The sequence below is a fragment of the Trachinotus anak genome, unplaced genomic scaffold, assembly GCF_046630095.1.
Source record: "Trachinotus anak isolate AG129_WGS33_773 ecotype Australia unplaced genomic scaffold, CSIRO_AGI_Tana_v1 ptg000004l, whole genome shotgun sequence".
Lineage (NCBI taxonomy): Eukaryota > Metazoa > Chordata > Actinopteri > Carangiformes > Carangidae > Trachinotus > Trachinotus anak.
In genome coordinates this window covers 15,379,109-15,405,129 of record NW_027273855.1, presented here as the reverse complement: position 1 = coordinate 15,405,129, position 26,021 = coordinate 15,379,109, and the positions used below count along the sequence as shown (strand labels likewise).

At 41.9% G+C, this 26,021-nt stretch overlaps 2 protein-coding genes and 1 long non-coding RNA gene across 5 annotated transcripts in view; 2 read left to right on the top strand and 1 right to left on the bottom strand.

Moving 5' to 3' along the window:
- The window catches only part of LOC139620615 (transcription factor PU.1), a 53,861-nt gene extending 46,107 nt beyond the window's left edge, over positions 1–7,754 (top strand). Inside the window, exons 2-6 of the mRNA XM_071476336.1 lie at positions 5,148–5,182; positions 5,985–6,198; positions 6,284–6,402; positions 6,620–6,776; positions 6,941–7,754. Of these exons, the coding sequence (XP_071332437.1) occupies positions 5,162–5,182; positions 5,985–6,198; positions 6,284–6,402; positions 6,620–6,776; positions 6,941–7,251 (822 nt within the window). The 5' untranslated portion in view covers positions 5,148–5,161 and the 3' untranslated portion in view covers positions 7,252–7,754. The remainder of the gene's footprint in view (positions 1–5,147; positions 5,183–5,984; positions 6,199–6,283; positions 6,403–6,619; positions 6,777–6,940) is intronic.
- A 946-nt stretch (positions 7,755–8,700) lies between these two features.
- Positions 8,701–11,243, top strand: LOC139620614 (adenosine receptor A3). Its single transcript, XM_071476335.1, has 3 exons — positions 8,701–9,844; positions 9,968–10,431; positions 10,612–11,243. Exons 1-3 carry the CDS (start codon positions 9,507–9,509, stop codon positions 10,848–10,850), a joined length of 1,041 nt encoding a protein of 346 aa, XP_071332436.1. The 5' UTR covers positions 8,701–9,506; the 3' UTR covers positions 10,851–11,243.
- On the bottom strand, positions 11,242–19,691 carry LOC139620618 (uncharacterized). Of its 3 annotated transcripts, none has more exons than XR_011690854.1 (3): positions 18,988–19,691; positions 18,039–18,235; positions 11,242–11,847 (listed from the first exon to the last, which is right to left on the bottom strand). It is a non-coding gene; the product is annotated as an uncharacterized lncRNA (long non-coding RNA). The 3 variants fall into 3 exon arrangements; XR_011690853.1 differs by lacking the exon at positions 18,988–19,691 and adding an exon at positions 18,337–18,977; XR_011690852.1 differs by lacking the exon at positions 18,988–19,691 and adding an exon at positions 18,414–18,975.
- Positions 19,692–26,021: the final 6,330 nt, after the last annotated feature.

The window sequence follows — 26,021 nt, the reverse complement described above, 5'->3', positions numbered from 1 at the left end:
ACTGCAGGCAGACAGCTGACCAAATCTCTCACTCTCTCTTACACACACACTCACGTGCACACACACACACGCAGATATTCTCAGCCACATAAAAATATTCAAATGTAATTAAAATAATATAATAATAATTATTATTATTATAATAATTGCTACAAACTGACAGTGGCAGCTTCTGCATGGCCTGTAGATAGTTTGTCATAGTACATTAATATAGAGAAATAGTGTAGTATATAATATACTATGGAACGCCAGCCTCAGTAGTAGTGCTTCATGTGTTAAAGAAAGAGTGCAATCTTATATCTTTAGCATTCGTTTGGCCCCTGTTGCTGTGTGTTTCCGAAAATCTGCCTCAGGTTCAAAACCCTCACCCTCCCCTCTGTGAATCCCTTCACTACCTTGAGTTTATTTATAGAGGCAAACTCATATTTTTAGCTCAGATTTCCTTGCTCATTCTTGAACAGGGGGGGTTTAACAACATTTTAAGTTCTAAAAACCCAAGTCAGATAACCCATAGTTATGTGACAGTTCTCAAGTTTCACCTGCATCTGTCTGTGTCTCTGACTGCAAGGGTCCAATGTCTCTCTGGCCTTATCACCTTGTCTGAATCCTCCAGGTGCAAGTGGAGTTAAAGGAAACCTAACTGTCACCTATTTCATTGAATGCTGAGGGTTTTTCCAAACATGTTTATCAAGTCTTTTTTTTTTATAAAGCTCTTGAGAAGTATTATTATGTTTTGATAAATAATAACTACTACTGCTCCTTTTACTGCTATTGTTACTATACTACTGGCACCACTACCTTGCTGCAGAGGGTTAGATGAGAAGATTCACACTCTCATATCTGTAGGTTAAATTTGAAGCTACCTCAAGCAGCTGGTTAGTAAAACTGGAGTCTCCCGGCCAAGAGGTAGTCCAGCACATAATCTCTCATAAAGCTATAAATTATCGTTCTTACACTTCAGCTACCTAACATTAAGCAAACAAGTTATAATATATAAGTTACAAAGCTTTCCTGATCTTTGATCTTTTTCCATGTATTTTAATGTGGTAAAATCTTATTATTTATGTGGGAATTTTTATTAAATTTTAATCCTGTAGTTATTGGTAAGAAGAAGTATTAGAAATAGTCCATGCTCTTCTCACATGTGCACTACAATGATCAGTCTAAGGCATAAAGTACCACTCGGGTTTTATACAGATTTACATGTTTAATCTATGTACTGTAAGAAACCCAACTAGACATTAAACTGCTACTACATCTACTTTGTCTACTGCTATTGTGGTTGTCATTGTATTGGTATTACCATTTGTATGAGTATTGTCACTGGTATTGGTGTTAATATTGGAGCTGCCATTGGTAATTCTAATGTTACTGGCACTGGTATTTTTATTGGTACCCTAGGGGATAGTGGATAGGAATTAGGACTTGTATTGGTACTGGTATTATTTATCTATAATATGTTCAAGACAAATTATGTTTTGAAAAATAAGACAAATAGATAAGACTTTCAAAACAATAAATTACTTGACAAGTGATGTAAAATATGCAGCTCGCCTGAGCTTCACAGACAAATTATTGCATGACAGAAGCAAAGGCATGTAGTTTTGTAAACAAATGCAAATACATACTACATGTGTACATGTGCATGTGTAGAAGTTACACTTACACAGCTAATAAAAGAGAATTATGATACATGGGGTTAGGATGGAGGATGGGAATATCTACCTTAAGTGTGAGCAAATATTAAGCAATGATGTCAAACCATATCATAATGATTTAGGCCTGCTTTTCAGTTTGATTTCTGAAGTACTGTTTTGCTTTCATCTGTTTTACATATACTGTTAGGATCCTGGGGGTTAAAAAAGGTGTATGACATCATGTGCATCAAGTACGGGAATCACTTGTGATGTTTCACGGAAGCTATTCTCAATGCTAAACAGGTTTCCCAGTGACTCCACTTTAAAAACCACAGCCTACTGTAGTCACATGAATAAACAACTGGGGTGAAGCAATTAGTTCATGATCAGATGTAGAACCAGAAGCAATATATTTTAATATTTAAATCATGACCAAATATGCACAAAGCAAACAAAACTGTGCTATGTGCGTACAAGAAAAACAGTAAACTTTCACAGTGCAGTTTACGCACATACTGTATGTATCTGTATGAATGTGAATGTGTGTGTGTGTGTGTGTGTGTGAGAGACAGAGAGAGAGAGAGAGAGAGAGAGGTTGATAAAGACTGCAATATTCCAGATGGTCAGCCTGTCACACTGGGGAAAATCACTGGCACTATTGGCTCAGCTGCCGCGCTCTTTCAATCAATTTTCTGAGTTTCCCACATAAGTATGTGACATTGGACACACGCACAAGTACATGTACATGTGTGCAAATTTTTTAAAGGGTACAGTCTAGAACCAGAGAGAAAGAAATTCCCAAAACTTAAGTGGTACAGAAACTATATAAAGTTTTTTTTTTTTTTTTTTTAATGTTTGCCTGGAAAACAACAAAGTAATTGCTGAGACACTTTGATATACTGACCTTCCATGACCCTCCAATATTTCTTCATGCCCTCTGATAGGTTTACAGTGGAGGGGCCGGTAGTAATATTTCATTGTGGTGAATTGCTACACTAAACCTGGACAATTTGTAAAGTTACTAATGTCATTCCTGTAAGCAGAGTTTGAGCTTTTATCATGTTGCAATGATAGCCCAGGAATAAAACACAGGTTGTAAATACCCGCTGCCTCTCTCATTATTTACACTTCATTTATCAATTTCCAAGGAGGTCACAGGCTGCTGGCGCTCCATTTGGATTTATTAAGAAACTGTTTCTAAAGCTATAAATACCTGTGTCAAAGGTTTTTTTGTTTGTTTGTTTCCTTTTGTTTTTTATAAAAGTCATGTCTGCTCTGTTTTATTTCTTGAGGTTAAACTGTAGAAGTGGACATTTACTTGAATGTTTAGTGTGGGGAAACACTGAAACAAGTCACCAGTCCATGACAGGATCAACACATTTACACAAAGCCCCTGATGTTCCCATTAATACCAACAGTATGAACAGTTAGAGTCTGTGGTTGACCTGACATATGTCTTTGAACTGTTTGGCCACGAGGCTGTGATTACAGCTCATTCATAATTCTTGACTGAATCAAACCCCAGTCATATGTTGGTTGTTAAACATCAGGGTGTCCTCCACTGCCTCTGTTTGTACAGCAGGCTCTGTGAGTCAGTCAGGTTGACACGATTGCTGTTTTGCACTACAGAATCACTGCTACTTCACTATTAGAGTCTGTTTGTTTCACACATTGAAATGTTTGGGGAAGTCACTGAGCTACAGGACACATGTTGCACATCAACAAAAAGGAACAAGCTCACTTGCAAGAAACAAAGCATATACTGAAAGTGAGCTGTGAATGATGTCATACAGTCCTCACCTACGGTGTGATGCAATACCTGTGTGTGTTTGTTTAACCACAGTACATGGAGCTTATGGAGAACAATGACATTCTTACATAGCAGCCCTCAGTTTAATTAGGAAGTTGATTAGAACATACTGTACTGTATATCAGAGCTACAGTTATGTTCAGAGAATTGATCCTGGGAAGGTTTTCAGAGGGTAGGAGACTTAAAATAGATGTATTTCATTCACTAAAGTATATGAGTATATACCAGGCGTAGTTCATGATAGACAAACTTGCTATAGCAGTGTAAGAATAGGGGGGATGTTACCACTAACTGGCACAGGGGGCCTAGGGATATCAATTTAATTTTAACACCCTTGTGTAGAATTTATAAGCACTATATACATTTAATAAACGGTTAATAACATGTGGTTAGCAGAGGTAAGTGTCTCCTGATGTAGCTGTCAACAACTGTAACTCCTCCTGTGAAGCATTTATAACTAGATACTGGTATATAAACAGATGATGAAAGACAATATAACTCGTAACTTGTATTTATATAAAATTTATCTTAATGAGAAAAGTTGTATATGATGAAAATACTGTACATTATTATACACCTAAAAATGACCTTCTATCTGCTTACAACTTCATTATTATGGGTTATTATATGTTTATAGTGCTTATAATTGATAAATAGAGGGGCTAAAGTAAGTTGAATTATTGCTGCCTGAAAGACAAAGGACCCTGTCAAAAACACAGTCCTCATTTGATCATGTGGAACATGTCATGATTGAACATAAACATAAACATATTTCTCATGAAGTCAGTTTTTTTCAATGTATCATTCTCAAATGGGTGAGAAAATTTGTCTGTCACACATGACGGTCAATATGTGAGCATGTGGGTGTATTGTATTGTTTTCTAATATACATGTTAGATTTCAGCCCATATTCATTCAAACCACATACGTAGGAAACATTCTCCCACATCCTCCACATGCCTCCCCTCTCCATCCCATCTTCCCCACTGCCTATATTCGATTAACACTACGCTGTTTGGTCTTTCTGCAAAGGTGCTTCATGTTTGATTCCAGCAGGTTTGTTCAGCCAAAAATATAAAGCCACATGATTATCTTCCTTATTACTGTACCTCTGCTGCGTCATATGAAATGATAAGAAACCACAGATACACCACAGGCTTTGATTCCATGAACTAAAACTCCAACAGCTAAAAGCATATACTGATGCTCTTAATAAAATTTTGTTGTAAAAAATAGACAATAGACAACTAAATTTCACCTCTTTTTGGCCTAAAACCCTGCTAATACAATACATATATAATGTTCAAAAACAATAGCCAGAAATACCCATTAATTTGTAAACCACTCCCACTCCTGTGCAAAGGGGCTTGGCCAAAAGTGTTCAAAGACTATAAAAGGGAGATTAGGTCCAGGGCATCATACAGGTGAGCATTCACATTCTCATGTCTCCACTCTCTACTGCCTGAGGATACTACCTCACTGTACCAGACACAGGAGTACACCTCACTTAACAAGGTACAGCTATCCTCTTCCTTGTGTTCATTCATTCAGGTTGTGATTTTGTGTGTTGCTGTCATATGACCATCTGTCAGCGTCTGACAAGTTAGAAAAGTACGTATGACAGCTTCTTTCACTTCTCTGTTTGTGTTGTGAATTTTGAGCTTCGATTCTGGTCTCATGAGGGTGTTTTCTCTGTACAGATTGTCCCTTAAGTATGCTGGCAGAAATGGAGACGGTGAGTCTGATATTATTTTATTTTATTTCTTATTTTAAGCTGTTTTTTAGTCTTTTTTTGTGTGTGTGTGTGTGTGTGTGTGTGTGTGTGTGTGTGTTGGGGGGGGGGGGGGGGGGGGGGTGATTGTGTAATTTTTTCCCCCATGAATTACAAAGAAAAGTGTTTGTTTGTAAAACTAGGTATTCCACAAATAGTCTACTCTAAATAGATTATCTTTTTAAGTGTAACAGATGTGTGTAGGCTGAGAGTTAAAGGTTTTTTTTTTAAATAGCAGCTAAACCACACAACGTTGTCACCCAAATGTTACCTATGCTGGTGAAAGCACAAACACTTGCATAAATTTGCCAGTCAAACTAAAACAAACACGGTCACAGTGTTGTTGCCTGGCTCATTTCCAAGACACAAACACTACAATGCACAGCTTAGATCAGGCTAAAGTTCACTGCAGCATGTAAGTGTCATTAGTTTTTGTCATTTGACAAAACTATGCTATATGGAAAAAAAAAAAATTACATCATGTAGAAAATGGATGATGAAGCTCATTGAAAAGCTTCACACCTCCCAGCGACAGTATTCACTGTACATGTGTGATGGGCCACAACACCAACAATGGGTTCTCCTGAAAGAAAACAGTGGGTGTGCGATAATAACAACACCTCAGGCCATGACTGACATGAGATAAATGCCACCCACTATAAAATATGTTCCAAGCCCAACAGCAACGCAAACAACAACCATGCCAAGGTCGAAACCCAAGTGCGTTTGATTTCTGACAGCTGTTGTCCTGCTCTGGTTCTGTCAGATGGCCTATGTGACTGAGATCAGGCTGAGTGGAGCTCGTGGGGCCTGGAATGGAGTGGCTCCCTCCTCTTGCCCTGAGGTGGACCTGGAGGTCATTGAGGAGTACCTGCAGGAGCATTCATTGGAGGTCCAGCCTGTACACACACCCACATCACCTCTGAGCACCATGGGGCAACAAACGCACACACACTCCCACCAGGGCACCAGGATCATAGGTTGGTGTGATGATCCCGACAATGTAGGCACTTATATATTTCTACGTCTTTTACCTGACTGTATGTTTGGCCTGTTTCTCTGTAGAGAATAGCTGGTCAGGCCAGCATGCATATGAGTGGCACTGTGGCTCTCACACTCCAAACAAGGAATATGAAGAGCAGGCCCCACCTCTAGCCTGGCCTAGTTCCCATGACAACCAATGGGTGAGTTCAAGAACCCCAATCTCTTCGTAAAATAGAGCTTAATTACTTCTTTCATAGCTAAGTACTACAACACGTCACTGTGTGCGACACATTTCAGCATTTTGAGGCTGAATTTAGACTAACACAAGAAATTTGATTGGCTTCATTCATGATTTTCGAAGATGGTTACACCTGTGAATTATTAACATTGAATATGTTTTGCATGTGTTTGCTTCAGGACCACATTGCACATTCCTATGAGGCACCTGCATACATTGACTCAGACTCCCAGTCCAGTAGCTCTCAGTACCAGGAATACCAAGATTCACCATCACCATCATCTGACAGGGGAGGCAGGGAGGATGGAGACTCCCTGCCTCTTGCCCCACTGTCAGGTATTTACACATACACATATAACACGAAACTCTCAACAGCCCAGATCATGAACAAGACACAGTTGGAGGGTGGAGGGGGGTGGGGGGGGATGCATGTTGACGCACGTACTAATGTGTGAATCATTGTCACCTCATATTTGTATTTACATCCCCTTCTTCCTCAGCAGGAAAGAGGAAGGAGCGGTTGTTCCAGTTCCTGTTCGAGATGCTCCAGACGCCATCAATGCGAAGTTGCATCTGGTGGGTCCAGTCCTCCTCTGGCACCTTTCAGTTTTCCTCCCAAAATAAGGAGCGCCTGGCTCAGCTGTGGGGCCGACGAAAGGGGAATCGCAAGCCCATGACTTACCAGAAGATGGCACGGGCACTGAGGAACTACTCCCGCACCGGAGAGATTCGGAAGGTGAAGAGGAAGCTCACATATCAGTTTGACGAGAAGACGCTGAGAGGCCTACAAGGAGACTCTAATACAGTGTAGGAAGCATGATGGCGAGTGCACGTAAGCACAGAAATCGAATGAGTAGTGGATATTCAGACTAAATTGCTGTGGACGTCCCATTACTGTCCTTTCTCCTGATTCTGATTCTGACATGTGGAAACAAATGAATACTGAGTATTTGAAAAGCCAGAAGATGAAAACACTGAGCTTTCTGTAGATCAGAACCATACTGGAGTTTGTGCGTGTGAGGAGTGAATTGGAAATGATACAAGGATGCAAACTCCAGGCATAGGCGATGTGTGAAAAGTCAGCTGGCATTAAAAAGTATGTAAATCTAAAAGGTTGTGACGTAATCTACTTCATAAGTAGAATTTAAATCATTCTTAAAATAAAGTTGTGTTTTTTTTGTTTTTCTGTTTTGATATTTAGCAGATGTAAAATCATTTGTCTTAACAAAATTAACTGGTGTAAACATGTTTGTATTAAAATAACTTTTTTTCAGATTAAATAAATCAGAAAATATTTTCTGAATATTTGATACATTTTCTGTGTCGGTCTGCATTTCTATTTATCTATCTGTCTACATATAAGAACAAAGACATACTGTGTAGTTCATATCAGCCAAGCAAATACAGATGTGGTTATAAACTGAAGCGTGCACGCACACACCCAAACACACACACACACACACACACACAGCCAAAATTGTATGCAAAGCGTGGACTGAAAAACTGACACTAAACACAGACCTGTTAATCAGTAACATCTAAAAAGTCCCCTCACACACGGAGTAACAGAACACACACTGAACACATATGAGGCGCTCAGTATTATTTTCTTGTTTAAAAATTACACTAACAAAATTTTCGGAGTCAAAAAATGAGGTCATACACTTATATGCTGAAAAACCAAATAACACAGGGGCAAATTACATAATCAACTCACATGTACTGTTACTCCTGACTATGCAGGATATACTTCAATGCAGAAGGTTTATTCAGGTAACTGTCACTGTTCCTCTGGTATGATGTATTTGCTATGAGTGGTGGAAAGTGACAACGTACATTTACTCAAGAACTCTGCGTAGGCACGATTTTGAGGTATTTTTACTTACTATTTCCATGTTATGTCTTTCAGAGGGAAACATACTTTTTCCTCAACTGCGATTTTCCACTGCTGTAGTAACTAGTGACTGTGGCTCAAGAGGTAAAGCAGGTCGTCCACTAACCAGAGGGTTGTTGGTTTAACCTATGGCTCCTCCAGTCCACATGTCAAAGTGTCCTTTGGCAAGATACTGAACCCTGAATTGCTCCTGATGGCTGCTCCATCTGCATATGAGTGTATGTATGATGTATGAATGTGTGGGTGAATAGGTGAACGTGGCAAGTATTAGTAAAGCGTCTTGAGTGGTTGATAAGACTTGCTTACTGATTAAGATTTTACATATGAAACATATGATCAGCTTATACAATGTGATGCTGTTGTAGCTACAAGTATCTTTCAGTAAATTAAGTTCATGAAATTAGCTGAAACAGTCACAGTATCAAAATGCAAAACATCAGACTTCAAAAACTCATAGTAAATGATCTGAATGTGCCCTCAGATCTGATGGGTTCCTCCATGGCTCATACCCCATCCCTCCACCAAGTTCGGTGCAAATCAGTTCAGGGCTTTTTGTGTAACCATGCTTTCAAATAAACAGACGTGGGTGAAAACATAACCTCCTTGGCCGATGTAATTAACACTTTGGATGGGGCCAGTAGCCCTGTAATGAGTAATCCTACTTTTGATGTATTTGACACAGCAGGTTTTGCTGATGATAAATGAGTACTTATGCTCATAATTTGGTACTTTTATAATGTGGTATCACTACTTTAGCTTTGCCACTTTTACCTTTACCTTAGTAAGTCTTTCACCACTGGCAATTCCTATTGTTTGAAAAATGTGCCATTCAGAAGTCCTCTCCTTTCAGGCTAACGAGCCACATTTATCACAGTGGGAAAGACATTTTCGCTCACTGATGAAATACAGATGGTGTCTCCATGGAGTGCCTGTTGCTATGTGTGCACGCAGAAGCGCATGCATGTTTGCATATAAAAAGCATCTGCTCAAAGTTTTCGTTGGTCATTTGAAGCCAAGAGCTGAAAGCAGCAATAGACTGAACATCAAACTCAGGATTATGTTGGATTTTATTCAGGTGTGGAATTTGTCGCACCTGTCTACAGCCTTTAAGGAAACCTGCTCAATCAAACTTCAAAGATTCTCTCTCTCGTCCCTGCTCTCCATCTTCAGCGATGGCTGAATGGAGTTGGGTGGTTTACACGGTACTTGAAGTGCTGATTGCTGTGGCCTGTTGCCTTGGCAATGTGTTGGTGGTGTGTGCGGTGTGTGTTGGTATCCGGGATTCCCTCCGGGAGCCAACCTTCTGCTTCCTGGTGTCCTTGGCGGTGGCTGACTTCCTAGTGGGTGTGGCTGCTGTGCCCCTGGCTGTAGTATTGGATGGCTGGGTGAGTCTGATCCCTGACCTGTGCCTGCTTCTCAGCTGTGTCGTGCTCGTGCTGACGCAGGCCTCTGTGCTGTCACTGCTAGCTATCGCCGTGGACCGGTACCTGCGGTTACACACACCACTCAGGTGAGGTATGCACTCTGAAACACTGGTTTACAGGTAGAAGAGCTATGTGGATAATGTGCTTTCTTTGTAAAAAAAAATAATCTCTGTTCATTGGCTTGTTTCTGTTTTATCCCTCATTCTCAGATACAAAGCCCTGGCCACACAGAGGCGTACATGGTTGGCTGTGTCTGTGTGCTGGGTACTTTCCTGTCTGCTGGGGTTTACCCCTCTGTTCGGCTGGCACAACTACTCCTCTCTGACATCTGATTCCACCAATACATCTTCCTCTTCCTCCATCTATCCACCATGCACCTTCCTCTCTGTTATTTCCCTCCCCTTCATGGTCTACTTCAACTTCCTGGGATGTGTCATGGCACCCCTGCTGGTCATGACGCTCCTCTACGTTCGAATCTTCTGGAGCCTGCAGGGCCGTCTAAAGGAGAGCTGTCCCCAAGCCCAGGCCTCTCTGCTCAGGGAGAAGAGGCTGGCCTGCTCCCTGGCTCTGGTTCTGATTTTGTTTGCCAGCTGCTGGATTCCTCTGCACCTGATGAACTGTCTGCTGCTGTTTCACGGTCCTCAAGCGGTCACACAGGGGACACTCTATACAGGCAGGTGACAGTAGCTTTACAAGTGTAACACAGACTGCAGCTTGTCATTTTTTGTTTTCATATTCACAGATTTGTTTGCATAGTTCCTCCATAGTTCTGAACGATTTTTTTTTTTATGCAAGATGTTATCACAGATCGCAAAACTTACCAGATCTGACAGTGAAAAATCCAATTTTCCAGGTATTCTCCTGTCTCATGCCAACTCAGCCATCAACCCTGTGGTCTATGCCTACCGCATCCCAAAGATCCAGCAGGCCTACACCCAAATATGGAGACGCTTTCTGTTGAGGCTAAACTGTTGCCATGGGGACAAGCAAGTTCAGCGATCAATAACAACCGAGCCAATCACACAGAGACGTGTGGATCAGGAGGGAAGACCACACCCTGACAAAGCACCACGGGTTATTTTGGTGAAGTGAAGGCTGTTTGAGGTTTGAGTTTATGGGAAACTCACAAGAAAGGCTGACTATCCCTGTGTCCAACAGCCAGTTAGAGCTTTTATCACAGAAAACCATGTAGACTGAGGTGATGCAGGCAGCTTGTGATCCTTTGAATTAGTAAAATCCTATCTTGTAGCATTTGGTTTGAATGAAACCCTGCAGACTCCAGCCCACCATGGCATTCGGTTGCCTATCCGTGATCTGAAAAACCTTATTCTGCTCAAAGCTATCTCCTGTGTCTCCACTAGAGGGTGCTCGACACTAACAAACTCAGCAGCTGCTTTTGCACACAGGCCATGACACCATCAAAAGGCAGAATATGGTGAACAGACAATTTCAAGACCTCATTCACTGATTTTTGGACAATTGATTTGAGGCAAGTATAACTTTATTGAGATGTACATATATTTAAGCAAGTCATGTGACAGGTGAAATCAATTCAACGCTAATCCTTTGCAGCACATATGTACCTGATCCTTTTTTATGATGTCATAGAATAAATGTGATACTCAAGCCACGAGAGTGTGTTGAATATTGATGAGTGTTCAGTGAACTCCTCAGGGAAGGCAATAGACTGTATAGTTATCACCTGAGCAGGGTGCAATCCCACCCACCAAACTATACAACCTACTACCTCACCCTGACAGAGCCAAAATCAAGCACACCACAACTTCACCTGTTAGGGAGCATGGCACCTAATTTTTCTGCTCTAGCAAACCAAAAAAAAAACAATGCTTGTCACAATGCATTATTTTCATTTGATGCAAGCATATGTTTTGATTGGACAGCATGTTTGCCCATCTGGAGATGACAGTCGGCGAGTGGCTGACTCAGCTGTCTCCTTGGGAAAGACAGTAGATTGTATAGTTATCTCAAAAAGAGGTTACAGAACCCCACAACTATTCAATCTACTACCTCAGCCCCAAGGACAGCATCCATGTTGCTTCAGCAGTAAAGATCCTCAAAGGTAAAACTCCTGCAATGGCACAAAGAAAAAGAGACAGAGAGGGTTATCTTAATTAACTAGTCTTTTCTGTAAAATACATGCAAGATAAAACTGGATAGAACTGTCACTTAAGTGTATATTTACATAACATTTTTGACTGTTTTGTTCAAATTCAATCCCTGCAGAAAGGAGTGTAATCGTAATTTCAGTTGTATCTCTGTGTCTGATTCTTTGTTTTCGTTTAAATCGGTTCCTGGAAATGGTTCAAAATCATGACTTATGGCAAAACCTGCTCGTGCTTCATGACAACAAGTCTTCAACTGCCAAGACTTGGGGACACATTTACCACCTCTTAACAAAAGAAGACCCACGGAAATTTTGCATATTGGCACATCCTCACCGATCAACCAGAGCTGATGCAGAGCTGAATGAGCATTCCATTAAAATGAATCAAAGACAAATAATGTAACAGTAAGCAGACATCGGAAAGTGAGAGCACTAATGTGTGAAAGCCCACCAAACAACTCACTGACTTCCTTAGACTCTGGCATGTGATCGAAAGAGAAAAAAAAAAAAAAAAAAAAAAAAAGAACTGCTCGACTCTGTGCCAGGAATTCGTTTCCGTTTTTGCCAAAAACTGAGCTCATTCCAGTGGGCTATCCCTGTGTAGGCTGGCTGCTGCTTCTCAGACGGAGGTACACACACAGATGCCTGCAAATATGGCTTCCACCAGCTGCCTCTGATTGAATACAAGGCTGGGATTCTGCCCCCCAAAACACAACATGAAACACAAAATGGCGTCTCGCACATCGGCCATTTTAGGTCTGCTTAAAAACACTATAAGGTCTACCTTTCAGGTTTTTCCCCGAGCCTGCTGTCTCATGATGAAGAAAGAGCCGCTGTTCTATCGAGCATCATGAAGAATCAATCTTGTGCCAAGCATTGAGACGAAGCCAACAGACCCAGACGACACACTCTATCACGGGTACTGAGTGAGACAGCAACTCTTACATTTCTTATCAGCTGGAAAGTTCACAAAGAAAACGCATCATCACATAGAGCATGTCCGTGTCTCTGTGATTTCCCTTGTACCATTCATTTCATTATGACAGATCCTACTTGTGCTTTATGGGATAAAGGTTGGGATGGGCCAGCAGGCTTACACGGCAGCGACTGAAGGGTTAATGAGTGCCAGACTAAATGCCAGGCCTAGGCCTCAGATAGACAGAGAAAGGGTTAGGAGGTACACTGCTTGCATAAATTAGCATACAGCCACAACCCCTGAGACTTGGTCCAGACCAGCCCGTAGTTAGCATGCAGTAGACCCTACTTGCCTGATTACAGAAGACCAGACAGACAGAAGGGGGTGGGGGTGTGTTGGCATGATGCCCAACTCTGCCACCGTGCCAGTGACAGATCTACGAGCTCTGTTTGGTCGCCAAGAAACATCCCCTGACTGGAGCTGTATTTGGAGGACGAGGGCAACAGACTAATAATGATATAAGACACTGCACAGGGGGAAATGGGTCAAAGTAATGAAGATTTAACAGGACATGTGAGCATGGCCTCCAATGAAGAAAAACGATTTTAACATTAATTGTGGGGAAGTCTGTGCTTCTCGGTTAATTGCAGAAATTGCTGCCCCATTCCCTGTACAACTCCCGACTGTTTTGGAAAACACTGAAACCAGACCCAGTCATGTGAGCTCCACTGGGCGCTGTTGTCTGTGATTGTGGACTTTGTCTATGGCACATAAAAGGGGCACACATGGCTCTGCTGGGGCAAATCATTTTCTCTGTCAACAGCTCCAAACTAAATGCGCCTCAAGCCTGTGGGGCAGCTGAGAGGATCTTGAAGAAAGGACAAGAAAAGGCAGAAATGTGGTCTATTGAGTTAATCTCATCTGCCTATCAGACAGTCTGTCTGTGCATCTGTCACAGCAGAATTATGGCTAAATGGTAGTAAATTCACATACGCACTCTTCTGCGTGAGCCAAGAAACATGGACCTTGTCCTCTCTTGTCCTCTGATAACGCTGCTCTGCTGTGACCAACCAGGATATGTTTTTCTGGAGACAATTTCCTGCTTGAGTATGTTAATCTTTCTTCGGGTGACAGTTACAGTTAGCTTCTTTTGGGTTTTCTAAAACCTCTTCTCAGCTATAGCACAGGGAATCTTATCTTTTTCAATAAGTTTCAAGCAGATGTTTTGTACTTAACGTGTTGTGTCTATGCAGCATCAAATATTTGTTTAAAATAAATTCATTTTATAACGCTGCCACTAGTATAAAAAATGAAGGCCTTGTAAGAAAATTAAAAAGGAAACACTTACAAAACAATGAAGACAAGTCGTTCTGATCAAACTATTCACTAACTCTAATAGAATGCGTTGAAAGAATAACATCAAAATCGCAGCTAAACTGAATTACCAATGTTTATTACACCAGTTTTACAAACTTCCAACATCAACCTAAACCTGCTGTACTTTCAAAATACACAAGAATACATAAATGAAAAGACATGCGAAAATTAATTTTAAGAATATGGTGGAAACAATAGGCCTTAGCTTCCTCTCTTCCACTGTGAAAGGATGCAGGATTCATCGGATTTACTCCTCACCCAATACGCAAACGACGTAAACACACAAATTAATTAGCAAATCCCCAAACACACACAGCACACTCAGATGCCAACAAAACTCCGCAGAATTGGAGCAGATTTTCACAGGAAGCAGAGGCAGGGAAATACCTATTGGATTGCCTGGTCCCTTGGTCCGCGAGACGGGATGAATGCTTGGCACAGACACAACGGAGGGGGCACCAGACGATTGGTACAGGTTCTTGTGTGTTTCTCTCTCTCTCTCTCTCTCTCTCTCTCTCTCTCTCTCTCTCTCTCTCTCTCTCTCTGAGCTTTGTGCCAAGAATGGCCAGTGTCTGTGTGCCAGGCAGAATTTCAATGAGGGAGGAAGGAGGTGGTGATAGTGGGCAAAGAGGAGGAGCGGTGGGGGAGCTGGAGTTGGCAGAGGAAGTATGCCACACAATAAATGGCAGGATGAAGAATTCCCACAGTCAAAAAGATACAAACGGATGTCTCCTCTTACTCATGTCCAGTCTTACTCCAGAGAAAAAATGTGTCCAGCCATCTGGCAAATACAGGAAAGAGGGCTGATCCGCAATAGAGCACTATGGTTATTTTATGGTACCTGCTTTTTCACCTTCCCCGCTCCCTAAGGAATGCCTGATTTCCTACATTAAAGGACGAAGGACAGGAGCACAGCGCCTTCTCCGTGCCCACTTGGCATGTTGCCCGCTCTGATGTTCTGTATATCCTCATTAACCAGACGCAGGCACACAGGGCTCATGCTCACATGTACGGTACTGAACTGAAATACGCTGCCATATGCACGCACTTACACACAACCACACGCTGGTAGACACAACACACACACAACGTTTGCTTGAACTGTGAACACAAAAGGAGCTCAGCTTATCTTACCCTGATTTACTAAATGGTAATTAAATGAGAATACTTCCAGTCCTACAGCTTCAGCCATCAGCTTCTCCTTTTTATGAGATAGAGGGCTGCACAAACACATGTTGGACTCACATGCGTAAGAGCTAGGTAAACATGCAATGTGTCTGATGAAATGATAGTATGACCCAGATAAGGCGGGAGTATAAGAGAGCCATTGTATTGACTATCACAGTGTCCAGCAATCATTTCACCCATAGATACCCACACACAGAAGTGGAGCAAAGTTGAATGATCAATATAAAAATTCTAGATCTAAACTTAGGCATCTCAGCTGAGTTTGTTGTGACATTAAAAATGTATTTTTTATGTACATGAACTGGTCTCAACTCATTTAAGAGAATGATAAACAAAAAAAAGAAGACAATCTTTGACCATCATTATACCCTCCAACTACCCAGATGGCCAGTGACCTGCCTGAATGAAGAAAATACACATCAAAGGTGTCTTGCCTCCTCTTCACCTACTCTCCCTATCCCTTCTCCTCTTTCCTACTTGTTTATGCTTTTGCTAATGTGCTGATGAAATGTGTGGTTACCATGGTTTCAGATGTTTCTTATAGCTCTGATGCCTTGCCTGGCATGTTGCTACACGCCCACATATTATAGCATTCACTAATGTCACACAGAGCAGGCCATACATGTACATGCACACACACACACACACACACACACACACACACACACACACACACACACACACACAAACACACACACACACACACACACACACACACACACACATATATATATACAGCATATCCACACAAACACTTGAAAAGGTATGCCCTTTCAAACAGGGTGAGCGTGCATATTTGTGTGCATCTATACAAAGAGTATGCGTGCAGGAGTGCAAAGTGGTGTATGTCGGGCCGAAACAGCTGCAGCTTCCTGCATGAGAAGAGAAACTTCCTGTTGCCTCGCTGCAAAACGCGGCCGGTCAGCCAAGATATCAACCAATCAGCTATGTTGAGGCTGAATGCAGGAAGTTAGCCTGACTGCCTCTAGGAGAAAAACTCAGAAACATTATGAGGCAACACGATAAGTTCATCTGAGGATAAGAGAGGGGCGGGGAAAGAGCTCTCCCACTCCTGCCTCTCTTTCTGTCTCTGTAACCCTTGTTCTCTCTATTTTTCTCCAGCTTCTTCTTTCTCAACATTTTCCTCTCATCACCGTCACATGTCGATATGGTTAAAAAGAGGTTCTTTTGGTTCTTTTTTATGAGATAATCTGTCGCTTTATGCCAAAGCTGGATGATTTGAAGTGACAGAGACTGATGCAGACGAATTGGGAGTAGTTTACCCACAAATTGTGAGGGGTATGTTGAAAGGGTCTGCCCATTTTCAGTGTTTCTTAAACACGTGGCACGAAGGCGCCATCTTACCACCAACCCCTATTTAGACCAAGATACAGTACTGACAATAAGCAGTCTACTTAGATAGTCCTAATAGTACAGACAATATGTAGATATTGGCTCAATTCAATTTCCCCTCGAAAAGTAGGTTGAATGATGGAATCAGTTGTTGGTTCATTTCACTATTGTGTTTTGTTTAATTCGAAGAGTACAACGTTAATATTTTGCTTTTGTTTTATGGCATTCTGGCCTCTGGCATGCGTCTGTAATCAAAATAAACTGTGTAATATGAATAGCATGCTTGTTTTCTTGCAGCTGACTAAGATACATATCAATCAGATAAATGCTACTGTTTACGTTGACATTTTTTTCTCTTTCGACGGCAGGTCAGACTAGTGATAAAAAACCAACAGCTTCACTGATTAAATATGGAAGACCTACTGAAGAACACCAACATTTAACAGCAACTTTTTGCTGAACAATCTTTACAGCGTTGTCTGTTTGTGTGACCTAACTCAGTTTCATTTCTGCCTGAGCGTCCTTCTGCAGTGTTAAGTATCATATACAGTAGCTGATGACGCAGTGTGTCAAGACAAACATCACAGTGGCCACCTTGAAACAAACTGTCACACCTCTAGATCGCAGAAAGATAAAACTAATGCACACACGCACACCTGTTCCTGTGAAGCAACTGTCTTAGTTTTCACGACGGCAGAAAGTGCAAACAGTGTGTGAAGCGAATGAGTGTAAATAGTAACAAAGTAAATATTGCCCTCTTATTTCCTATCATAACAGCTTTGGATAATAAGAGACCTGCCAAGCGCCTTGTCCTGTGGGTGCAGCTTTTCATCACTGGTCAGCAGCTAAACTTATACTGACCTGAACACAACAACAGCTCTCTGGCTCGGTCGACACTCTGAGGTCAGAAAGTAACCAAGGAGGCCTGTCCTTCCTCCTGCCAGTCTACAAAGAGACACCTGTTCAATCGGAAAGCCACAGAAAGACTGTTTACCACCCTGTCAGAGCCTGGGAGCAGGGAGGGGAGAGGAAGAGGAAGACAGGGAAAGACAGACAGACACAAGGGAAGGAGGAGAAAGAAGATGGTCAGCAGGGAGTCAACGAGTCCCTCTAAGCTCTAGAAAAGTTTCTCCTGTTATGTCCATCGAGCCAAAATGGCGGCGAGCGGAGTGCGGCGTGGCAACCCGACGACGATAGACACGTTTACAGGGGGAAGACCATGATGAAGGACAGAGAGGAGGGCGAGAGGGACTGGAGGAGAAAGATTATAGGGCAGTGAAAAAGACGGGAAGAGGTGTCGCAGGATAAAAAAGAAAAATACCTGGAGCCTGTATGTGAGCGGCGGGCTGGGCCGGAGGACTGGAGGAGAAGAGGGCCGTGATGGCGGGAAGAAGGGAAAAGAGAGGAGTAGAGCACACCCTCTGAGAGCTACACCCCCTTCCCACAATCCCCTCCTACTGGCGTGAGTGCGTCTGTCCGCACACAGGGTGACAGAGGGACGTCTGCTCACACACAGCTCTATAACACACACACAGAAAACACACACAAGCCACAATATCAACCACAATGTGCACAAGGAAAACGAGAACAGCTCCAAAACAGACTGGCGACAGACTCACTGTACATGCAGTTGCGTATGATCAAAACGGCGACACGCGAACACACAGTCACAGGACAGTTCAAAACACAAACATACACATTATCAATTCGCCAGCCTTTGTATCGCCCTCTGCTCTGCCCTGTGCTGTGTTTGCCTCGGTCCGCCTGCCCACTTTGGCACTGCTGCCAAGAGGGAAGGAGAGAAAAAGGAGGGGAGGAGGGGGGATGTAGAGATACAGAAAGAGGAAGGGAGGGACATGCTGTAGCGAGAGAGGGGGAACAGAAAGAGGAGGAGTCAGAGAAAAAGAGTTAAGAAAGACAGTGAGACACAGAAAGACAAGAAAAAGAAAAGAGAGGAAGCGTAAACTGTCGTGAGCAGAAACAGTGACACAAAACAGTGGGACAGCAGCTGGGAGCACTGAGAATTTGTATGTGTCTAACATCCACACTACACCTTTCGACTTGTACCGGACAGACTATCTTGCAGCCACAGACAGATGGCGAGAGAGACGAGCAGATCCTGATACTTCTGCCATATTGTTCCATCTGACCATATTTTTACAATCAATACATCCGAAAAAGCCGAAACTAGCTTAATATTCAAACTCTAAACTGTCAGGAAATTTGTTGTAAAGTTCTCTTGCCCGAAAGAGGAGTCCTGGGTGACTTACTGTCTTCTTCGACATCTTTATTCTGCCTGCTTTTCTCCGCGTCTCCTTCCATCCTTCCCCCAATTTGTCCTCTCCCTCCATCGGGGGATAATATCAGCCCCCCTCAGTGGGAGGGGTATGAGGGAGTTAAGCTAAATGAATCAATGAGCGAGGAGGGTGGATATTTCAGAGAATATCACTTTTTTTTTTCATCCATTGGCATTTTTCCCAGGTCTCCCTTTGATTTCTCACACTAGCGAGAGAGTTGAACACCACTGCAGATTTTGGATCAGCAAGCTGTTGCCTCTAGATGACCTCAATCATTAGGAGAGAAAACATAAATCCATCTGTTCATAAATGGCCGACATTCTCTATAGCCTGTTTGCGGACCAGTCACTGGCATTTGAGCGGGTATCCCAAGCAGAGCCAACCAATCAGAACGGACTTCAGAGCTGACGTTGTTTTGAAAATGTTGAGAGTAGTTCTTAAAAGCAGGAATACTTTTTACCATTAAAATGCAAACATATCCCGTTTCTCTTTTACAGCTCACATCAATTACTTGAAGACAAAAATCAAACCTTGTTCTGTCTTTGGCAAGTGGAACAGTTAACTCTTCGTTGTAGCTGTTGTAATACCTGAGTTACTGAGTCCTCAAACTGACCGAACACTCACTCACTCACTCACACACACACACACACACATTGGGAGGGTGCTGCCAGTCCTTAAACACTCACCACAGAGACAAAACAGACCACAATAGTCCAGCTTCGCTGCTAAAACTCCGCATGAGCCTTTTCTCAAAGATAGGACAATGAACACACACTCACACACACATTCATACTGTACCCAGGCACGCACACACACACACACACACACACACACACACATGTGGTGCGAACAATCCAGTTCTTCCATGGAGGCTCAGATTCAGCCAGCAGGTTGGACAGCCCCTCAACCTGACGTCACGTCTCCTTTGTTGTTTATGAATTTATTTCTCTCCTCAGCTGAACTCTCTGAACCCAAAGTCCCCCACCCTCTACTCTCCTCCCCTCCCGTCCTGTCCTCCAGCCCTACACTTACCCCCTGCCAACGAAGGCGGGCAAATACAGTATGGCTTCAACAAGGAATAAGAAAAGAAAGAGAGACAGGCAGACACAGAGAGGAGAGACAGGGAGAGGAAGAGAAAAGAGCTCAGATGTCTATCTCACTTTTTCTTTTCCTCCTTTTCTTCTTCGATCGTTCCCTGTGTCTCTTCCTGCTTGGCCTGTAAAAGTTTCAGCTGCATGGCGGGGCCGGCCTCTTTTGGCAGCCATCCAACTCTTGACTCTCCTGTCCCCTTGCTAGAGCAAGAGAGAGAGAGAGAGAGAGAGAGAGAGAGAGAGAAGGAGGGGAGGACAAATATAGTCACAGCTAGACTGTACTGTACAGTTGTGGAGGCAGATGTACTCTGAATGCACAGCGACCATTTTTATTTCACTATAGCCCACGCAGGAAGAGAGCAGTTTGTTGCATTCCTTCAGTATTTATAAGAAGTTTTCAACGCAACATGCAGTGGATAATGTGTAAAATACAAGCTAATCATTGCCCGGGACATCATGCAGAGTTTCAAAAGGCTCTGCCAACAGTTGTGTTGTTAGTCTGCCTTTAACTGAGTGTGACAGCTGAATCTGATAACAGTGTTTTACTGCTCACACCCAGAGCAGCGCTCAAATTTCGTTGTACTATGTATAATGACAATAAAGGCGATTCTGATTCTGATTCAGTTCACACGGGGACACACTGACTTTGTCATTTCTCCTGGTATCGATAACACCAGCAGCTCAGTTATTTGCACATGCACACGAGAACATTTAATTGTTACTGATTTACACACAGTTACTGAGAGGCAGTTACTGAGAGACCATATCCTACTCATCGCTATGCAATGTGAATTAGACCAATTAGGGGACTAATTACAGCATTAACTACTAGGTGAATAAAAAAAAACCAACGAGGCTGTATATCATGGCGACATCTTACTTATCCATGAAGTAACTTCAAACAGCAAGTATCTCCATTTTTGAAGACAACTGTTTAAGGCAGTCAGTTAATATAGGAACATGCACACAATATATTTTAAAGCCAATGTAGCATATGAGCTAAAATACTGTGAAGGCATTGGTCAGACATTGTGTGCATAACTACCTGAACCTGACTTCTAATGTCCAATAATGCTGCTGTCTTGCCTGTGATAACATTCAGCTTAGGTCTTGTATGAAACATTTAATAAAGAAGAAAAATCTAATTTATTTACTAAATTATTTCTACAGTGGATCAAGTAAAGCAGCAGGTCATTAAAGGTGAAGTTATGCAAGAAGACTATAACTCGTTTTTAACTGTCAATCAGCCCAAGAACAAGTTATTCAAGTAAAGCGAAGTGACCGACCTCTTACAGTCCTGACACTTTCAGATATCTTCTCCTTGCTAAAAGCTACTTGCCAAATTTGAAGAATTTTACCGGATGTTTATCAACTTGAACGTTTAAAACGTTTTTCTTTCGAAACTTTTGAAATTGCACAACTCTAAAGTAAACAACAAATGAAGCAAAAAGAAAAAACAACAACAAAAAAAAAAAAAAAAAAAAAAAGGAGGACGAAAAGAAAGAAAGAAAACATAGGTAAAGTTTCTCACCTGGCTGCTGGGAAGTGATGGCACTGAACAAAAAGCGACTCCATACACTGTCTGCGCACCTCATTGTGCCGAAATGTCTCTATTACGAATTTGTTGGACCTGCGCAGGAGACAGTTGAATCAATATAGGCCCATAATATAGTTTATAAGTTGTAATCAATGGTTAATAAATCATTTCATTTCATTTTCATAGATTAGTTATAAGATAGAAAGAATCTAAGAAGAATCTAGAAGATCTAAAACAAATTACTAAATGATGTATTGACCATTAAATATTTTGCTTCATTAAAGCTTATAAACCTTTCAGAAATGGTGCCTGGTGGATGAAAGATGTGATGCAGTTTAACAATGTAATAGATCATCAACTCAAAAGCACATACAGTTTATTGTTATTCCACTGTCACTGGCTCTGGTTTAACTACTATCCTGGACACTGTGGAAAGATGAAGCGCCCCATCTAGCGGCCAAGCTATGGTTTAGCTCTGTTTCACACTGACAAGGACCAAAAGGTACAAAAAGGTATAAATAATTCTAAGTTCCATTGTATTTATCTTACTGGTGGCCTACCACTTTCTGATAATGCACCATTTATAAAGGGTTTCTAAAGTGCGATTACTGGCTTTATTAATCGTTAATAAAACATTTATTAATGCTTTAATAGATCTGTTTCAAGCCATTAATAAGAACTACTTTGGGTTGCCAGTTCCACAGTAACACTTGCAGTATTAATGACTGTGAGACCAATATATTGCGGCTTGTGGCCTTCATCAGGCTCATCATACAACATACTACGAAGAACATTTAAATAGAATAGGAATGAAACAAAATCATTTTTAAAAGTTTGAAACATACATAAAACACAATCAGTTGTAATTGCATATCAGCCAGTGGGGCTACAAAAAAAAACCAAAAAAAAACAAAACACAGAAACTATTAAGGGTTGAGATTAGATAACTAGATAATCTTTGCTCTTTGCTTTTTGCTCTTTGTGAATAATGTGCAAATATGTGTGTTTATAGGGTTTTGGACTATCATGATTCTATTGTATTATATTAATATTACTAAATAATCAAATTGTCAAACATCAATTAAACCCATTTTCCTGCAATATAAAGTCAGGCAAAAATAATGAACACCACAGAAGTTGGAAAGAAAAAAAGTAATGAAGAAGGAAGGGAGCTCAGGAATGATCATTCAGTTTGTTTTTCTTTACAGTATGAAGAGCAGCCTCACCCCTCCAGGGACTTAAAGTAATAATCCAAAAGAGTCTGTCCTCTGCCAGTTTCTGAGTGAGTGAGTGAGACAGGAGTTGAATTTGAGGGATAAGAAAGATAGATTGAGGCTTATTCCCCATTTATCTCACTTGAACACAACATTGATAAAGCTGAGGGAGGGGACCTTCTTAGAATTCATGCCAATGTCAAGATGTATTGTTGCCATTATTGCCTCTTATTTATGCTTAGGTTTTTCTATAAGGTGGGAAGGAAATGAACTACCTTTGACTACCTGATCTCCACTGCTGCTGCAGACCTCACAGGAGGAGGGAAAGAACTTTGTATAGGCAGGTTGAGATCTAGACATGTTTGTACATGTCAAAAAGAAACAAGGGAAATCCAACTGATGTTAGTCATCTGTTGTCTACTGTGTATATTTCACTCTGAGGCACTTTTGTCAATCACGAGTCAGTCGACAAATAAATAAACATTATATTATCTTCATCTAATCGATAAGTGCAAGGAGACCACAGAAAGAAGTAAACTGAAAGTGCGTAGTAAGTGCTGGTTATGTATGTTAGGGTGTTCGAGGTGCTAGGAGAGGAGGTGCTCTTGGAAGTGAGTCTTCAAGATAGGGGGGGACGCCCCTGCTCCGATAGCGTTCGGTAGCTTGTTCGACCAGCCGCAAATGAGAACAGTCTGGACTGCGATTACCTTGTGTGCAGGGATGGCAATGCCCAACGACCTATCCTTGGAAGAACACAGTGGCCTAGAAAGGACATAAGCCTGTACGATTGAGTTTAAGTAGGTGGTTACAGACCCAGAAGTAAGTCTGAAAGCAAGCATTAGTGACTGTCAGAGAGACAAGCCAAGATCCATGCAGAGAACGTGGAGTAGCTTGGCGGGAACAAGCGATCTAGTTGGGTGTCATCTGCATGGCAGTGATATGAGAAGCCTTGTAAGCGGATAAGTGGTGAATATTACAAAGAGAAGCATTCCCAGTACTGATCCTTGGGGCAAGTGCTTTGCCAGAGATGCCCATGTCGGAAACTACAGAAAGCAGGATGCAGTTGTTCACTGTATCAAAGTCTGCTGATAGGTCCAGCAAGATAAGAACTGGGAACTGAGCTGCACCTCTTGCTGCTCTTAGGGCTTCTGTCCCAGACAACAGAGTTGTTTCAGTGGAGTGGCTGCTCTTAAAGTCAAACTGATTTGGATCAGTGGAGACAATTCTGTCAGAGGGTTTCTGAGACCTGCTTGAAAACTGCTCTTTTAATACACTTAGATAAGAATGGAAGTAGTGAGAATGGTTGTTAGCTTGTTTGATTGCAGTTGGAAATGTTCCCGAAGCCAGTGAAGCATTTATCACGTGTGATTGCTGGCACAATAGTGGGAGATATGGCTTAGAGGAGGCTTGTGGGAATGGGATCCAGTCCACATGTAGTAGGACAACAACCGGTCAGAAGTTTTGACACATCATTCTCATTGTGAGGGTTGAATGAGAGAAAAGATGTGTTTTTGGCCTAGGGAGACCAGGGTGGACATGTGGTAGGACTGCTACATGCTACACTTTTTGGAGGCTTTGAGCTCAGTTAGAGGGCTGAGTGAGGGAGGTGGTGAGCTATTGACAGGAGGAGGCAGAGAAAAGCATGAGAGCAATGATGTGCCCTTAACCAGGGGAGACTGGTTGTCTTTGAGAGGCCTAGAGAATTGGCAACTCACCACCTTTTCAGTAAAGAAGGAGGCAAAGGTATTGGCTGAGAGATTTGTGTCTGGTGGAGATGGTGGAGGATTGAATAAAGCTCTGAAGGTGGAAAATAGTTTCTAGGCGTCTGTCGTACTGTGGTACTGCTGATTGTATCATTGTAAAAAAACCCTTTTGGCAGCACTGATGTTGGGTGAGAAGCTAGATAGGAGCGACCGATATGATGATGAGGTCATTGGGGTTACAGGTTTTACACCAATTTCTCAGAGCAGTTCTGAGATCAGTACACAGTCAGCCATGGGTGAAGCACGTTAGAGCGGGTAGCTTTGGTGGATAGAGGGCACAGGCTATGCAAGCATGTGGTCAGAGTACAGGAGAGAGACTCTGTGGCATCACTGACATCAAATGAGGAAAATGTGCTAATAGGAGGTAGACCAGAGGTGACCACAGAGGAAAAGTGGGTGAGAGATATGTTATGGCAGAATGAAACCAATGGGATTGGGATGGGGTTTTTTAAATATGAATATTTTGATCAAGTCATCAGCAAAAAAATGAAATGGGCCTTTGAGTTCCGAACAGTTTTCAAAAACTCACAGAACCAAAAACAAACTAAAACACTAACAAAACAAAAGCTTGCTTGCTGGCTGTAATTGTCACCCACTTTTTTCATCCATCAGTACCCTGTCACCTATGACCCACTAGGCCTTTGAACTATCCATGTCTACGGTACTACTGCCCTCCAGTGTCCCTTTGTGGGACCAACATCAGTCCAATAGTAAGTCAAAGGGTTGATATTTTTGCCTGTCCTGTCTGGTCTTGTTCTTCTTTCCATTACCAGCCACTCCATTGTAACTTTTGTCTTGTCCCAGCATGTCGCTTTTATACACAATCACATTTCAATCAATAAATTTGAAATGTTAAAGAAGCCAAGTAGGAGCAGAGAGGGCAAGCAAGTCCTGAAGATATTGGAGTGATAATTTTGAGAGTTCTGCTTCAAAACCTACTGACCAATCTGACTCCAACTGTTAAAAATAAGCACAGCTGAGAGTCTGGCAGAATCCAATGTAAGATGTTAGCCTTTAATCTTTTCCATTAAACAGGAGTGTATTGTTAGCAGTCGAGGGGCATGTTGAGAATAAGAGTGTGTGTCTTGTGACATTTCTTCAAAAGGCCATTACATCTCCTTGTACAACAGAATCACTGTTGCATGTCGGTTGTATAAGTAGGGCCTTTTCCTCTAATCACTCTCACCTTGTCTGACAGGAAGCAAATAAAAACATGCACCATGTATATTTGTATTGATATATACATATCCTCTTAACATGGAGTTAAGAGGATAGGAGTTTAGCTTATCCAACTTCAACCAGTGGGCTCAAGTGAAGTGAAACTGCAACTGCCGGTGCTGAGACGGGCTTCGGTTGAACTAGCATTTAATACAGTTGGGATGACATAGCATACTGACTGACC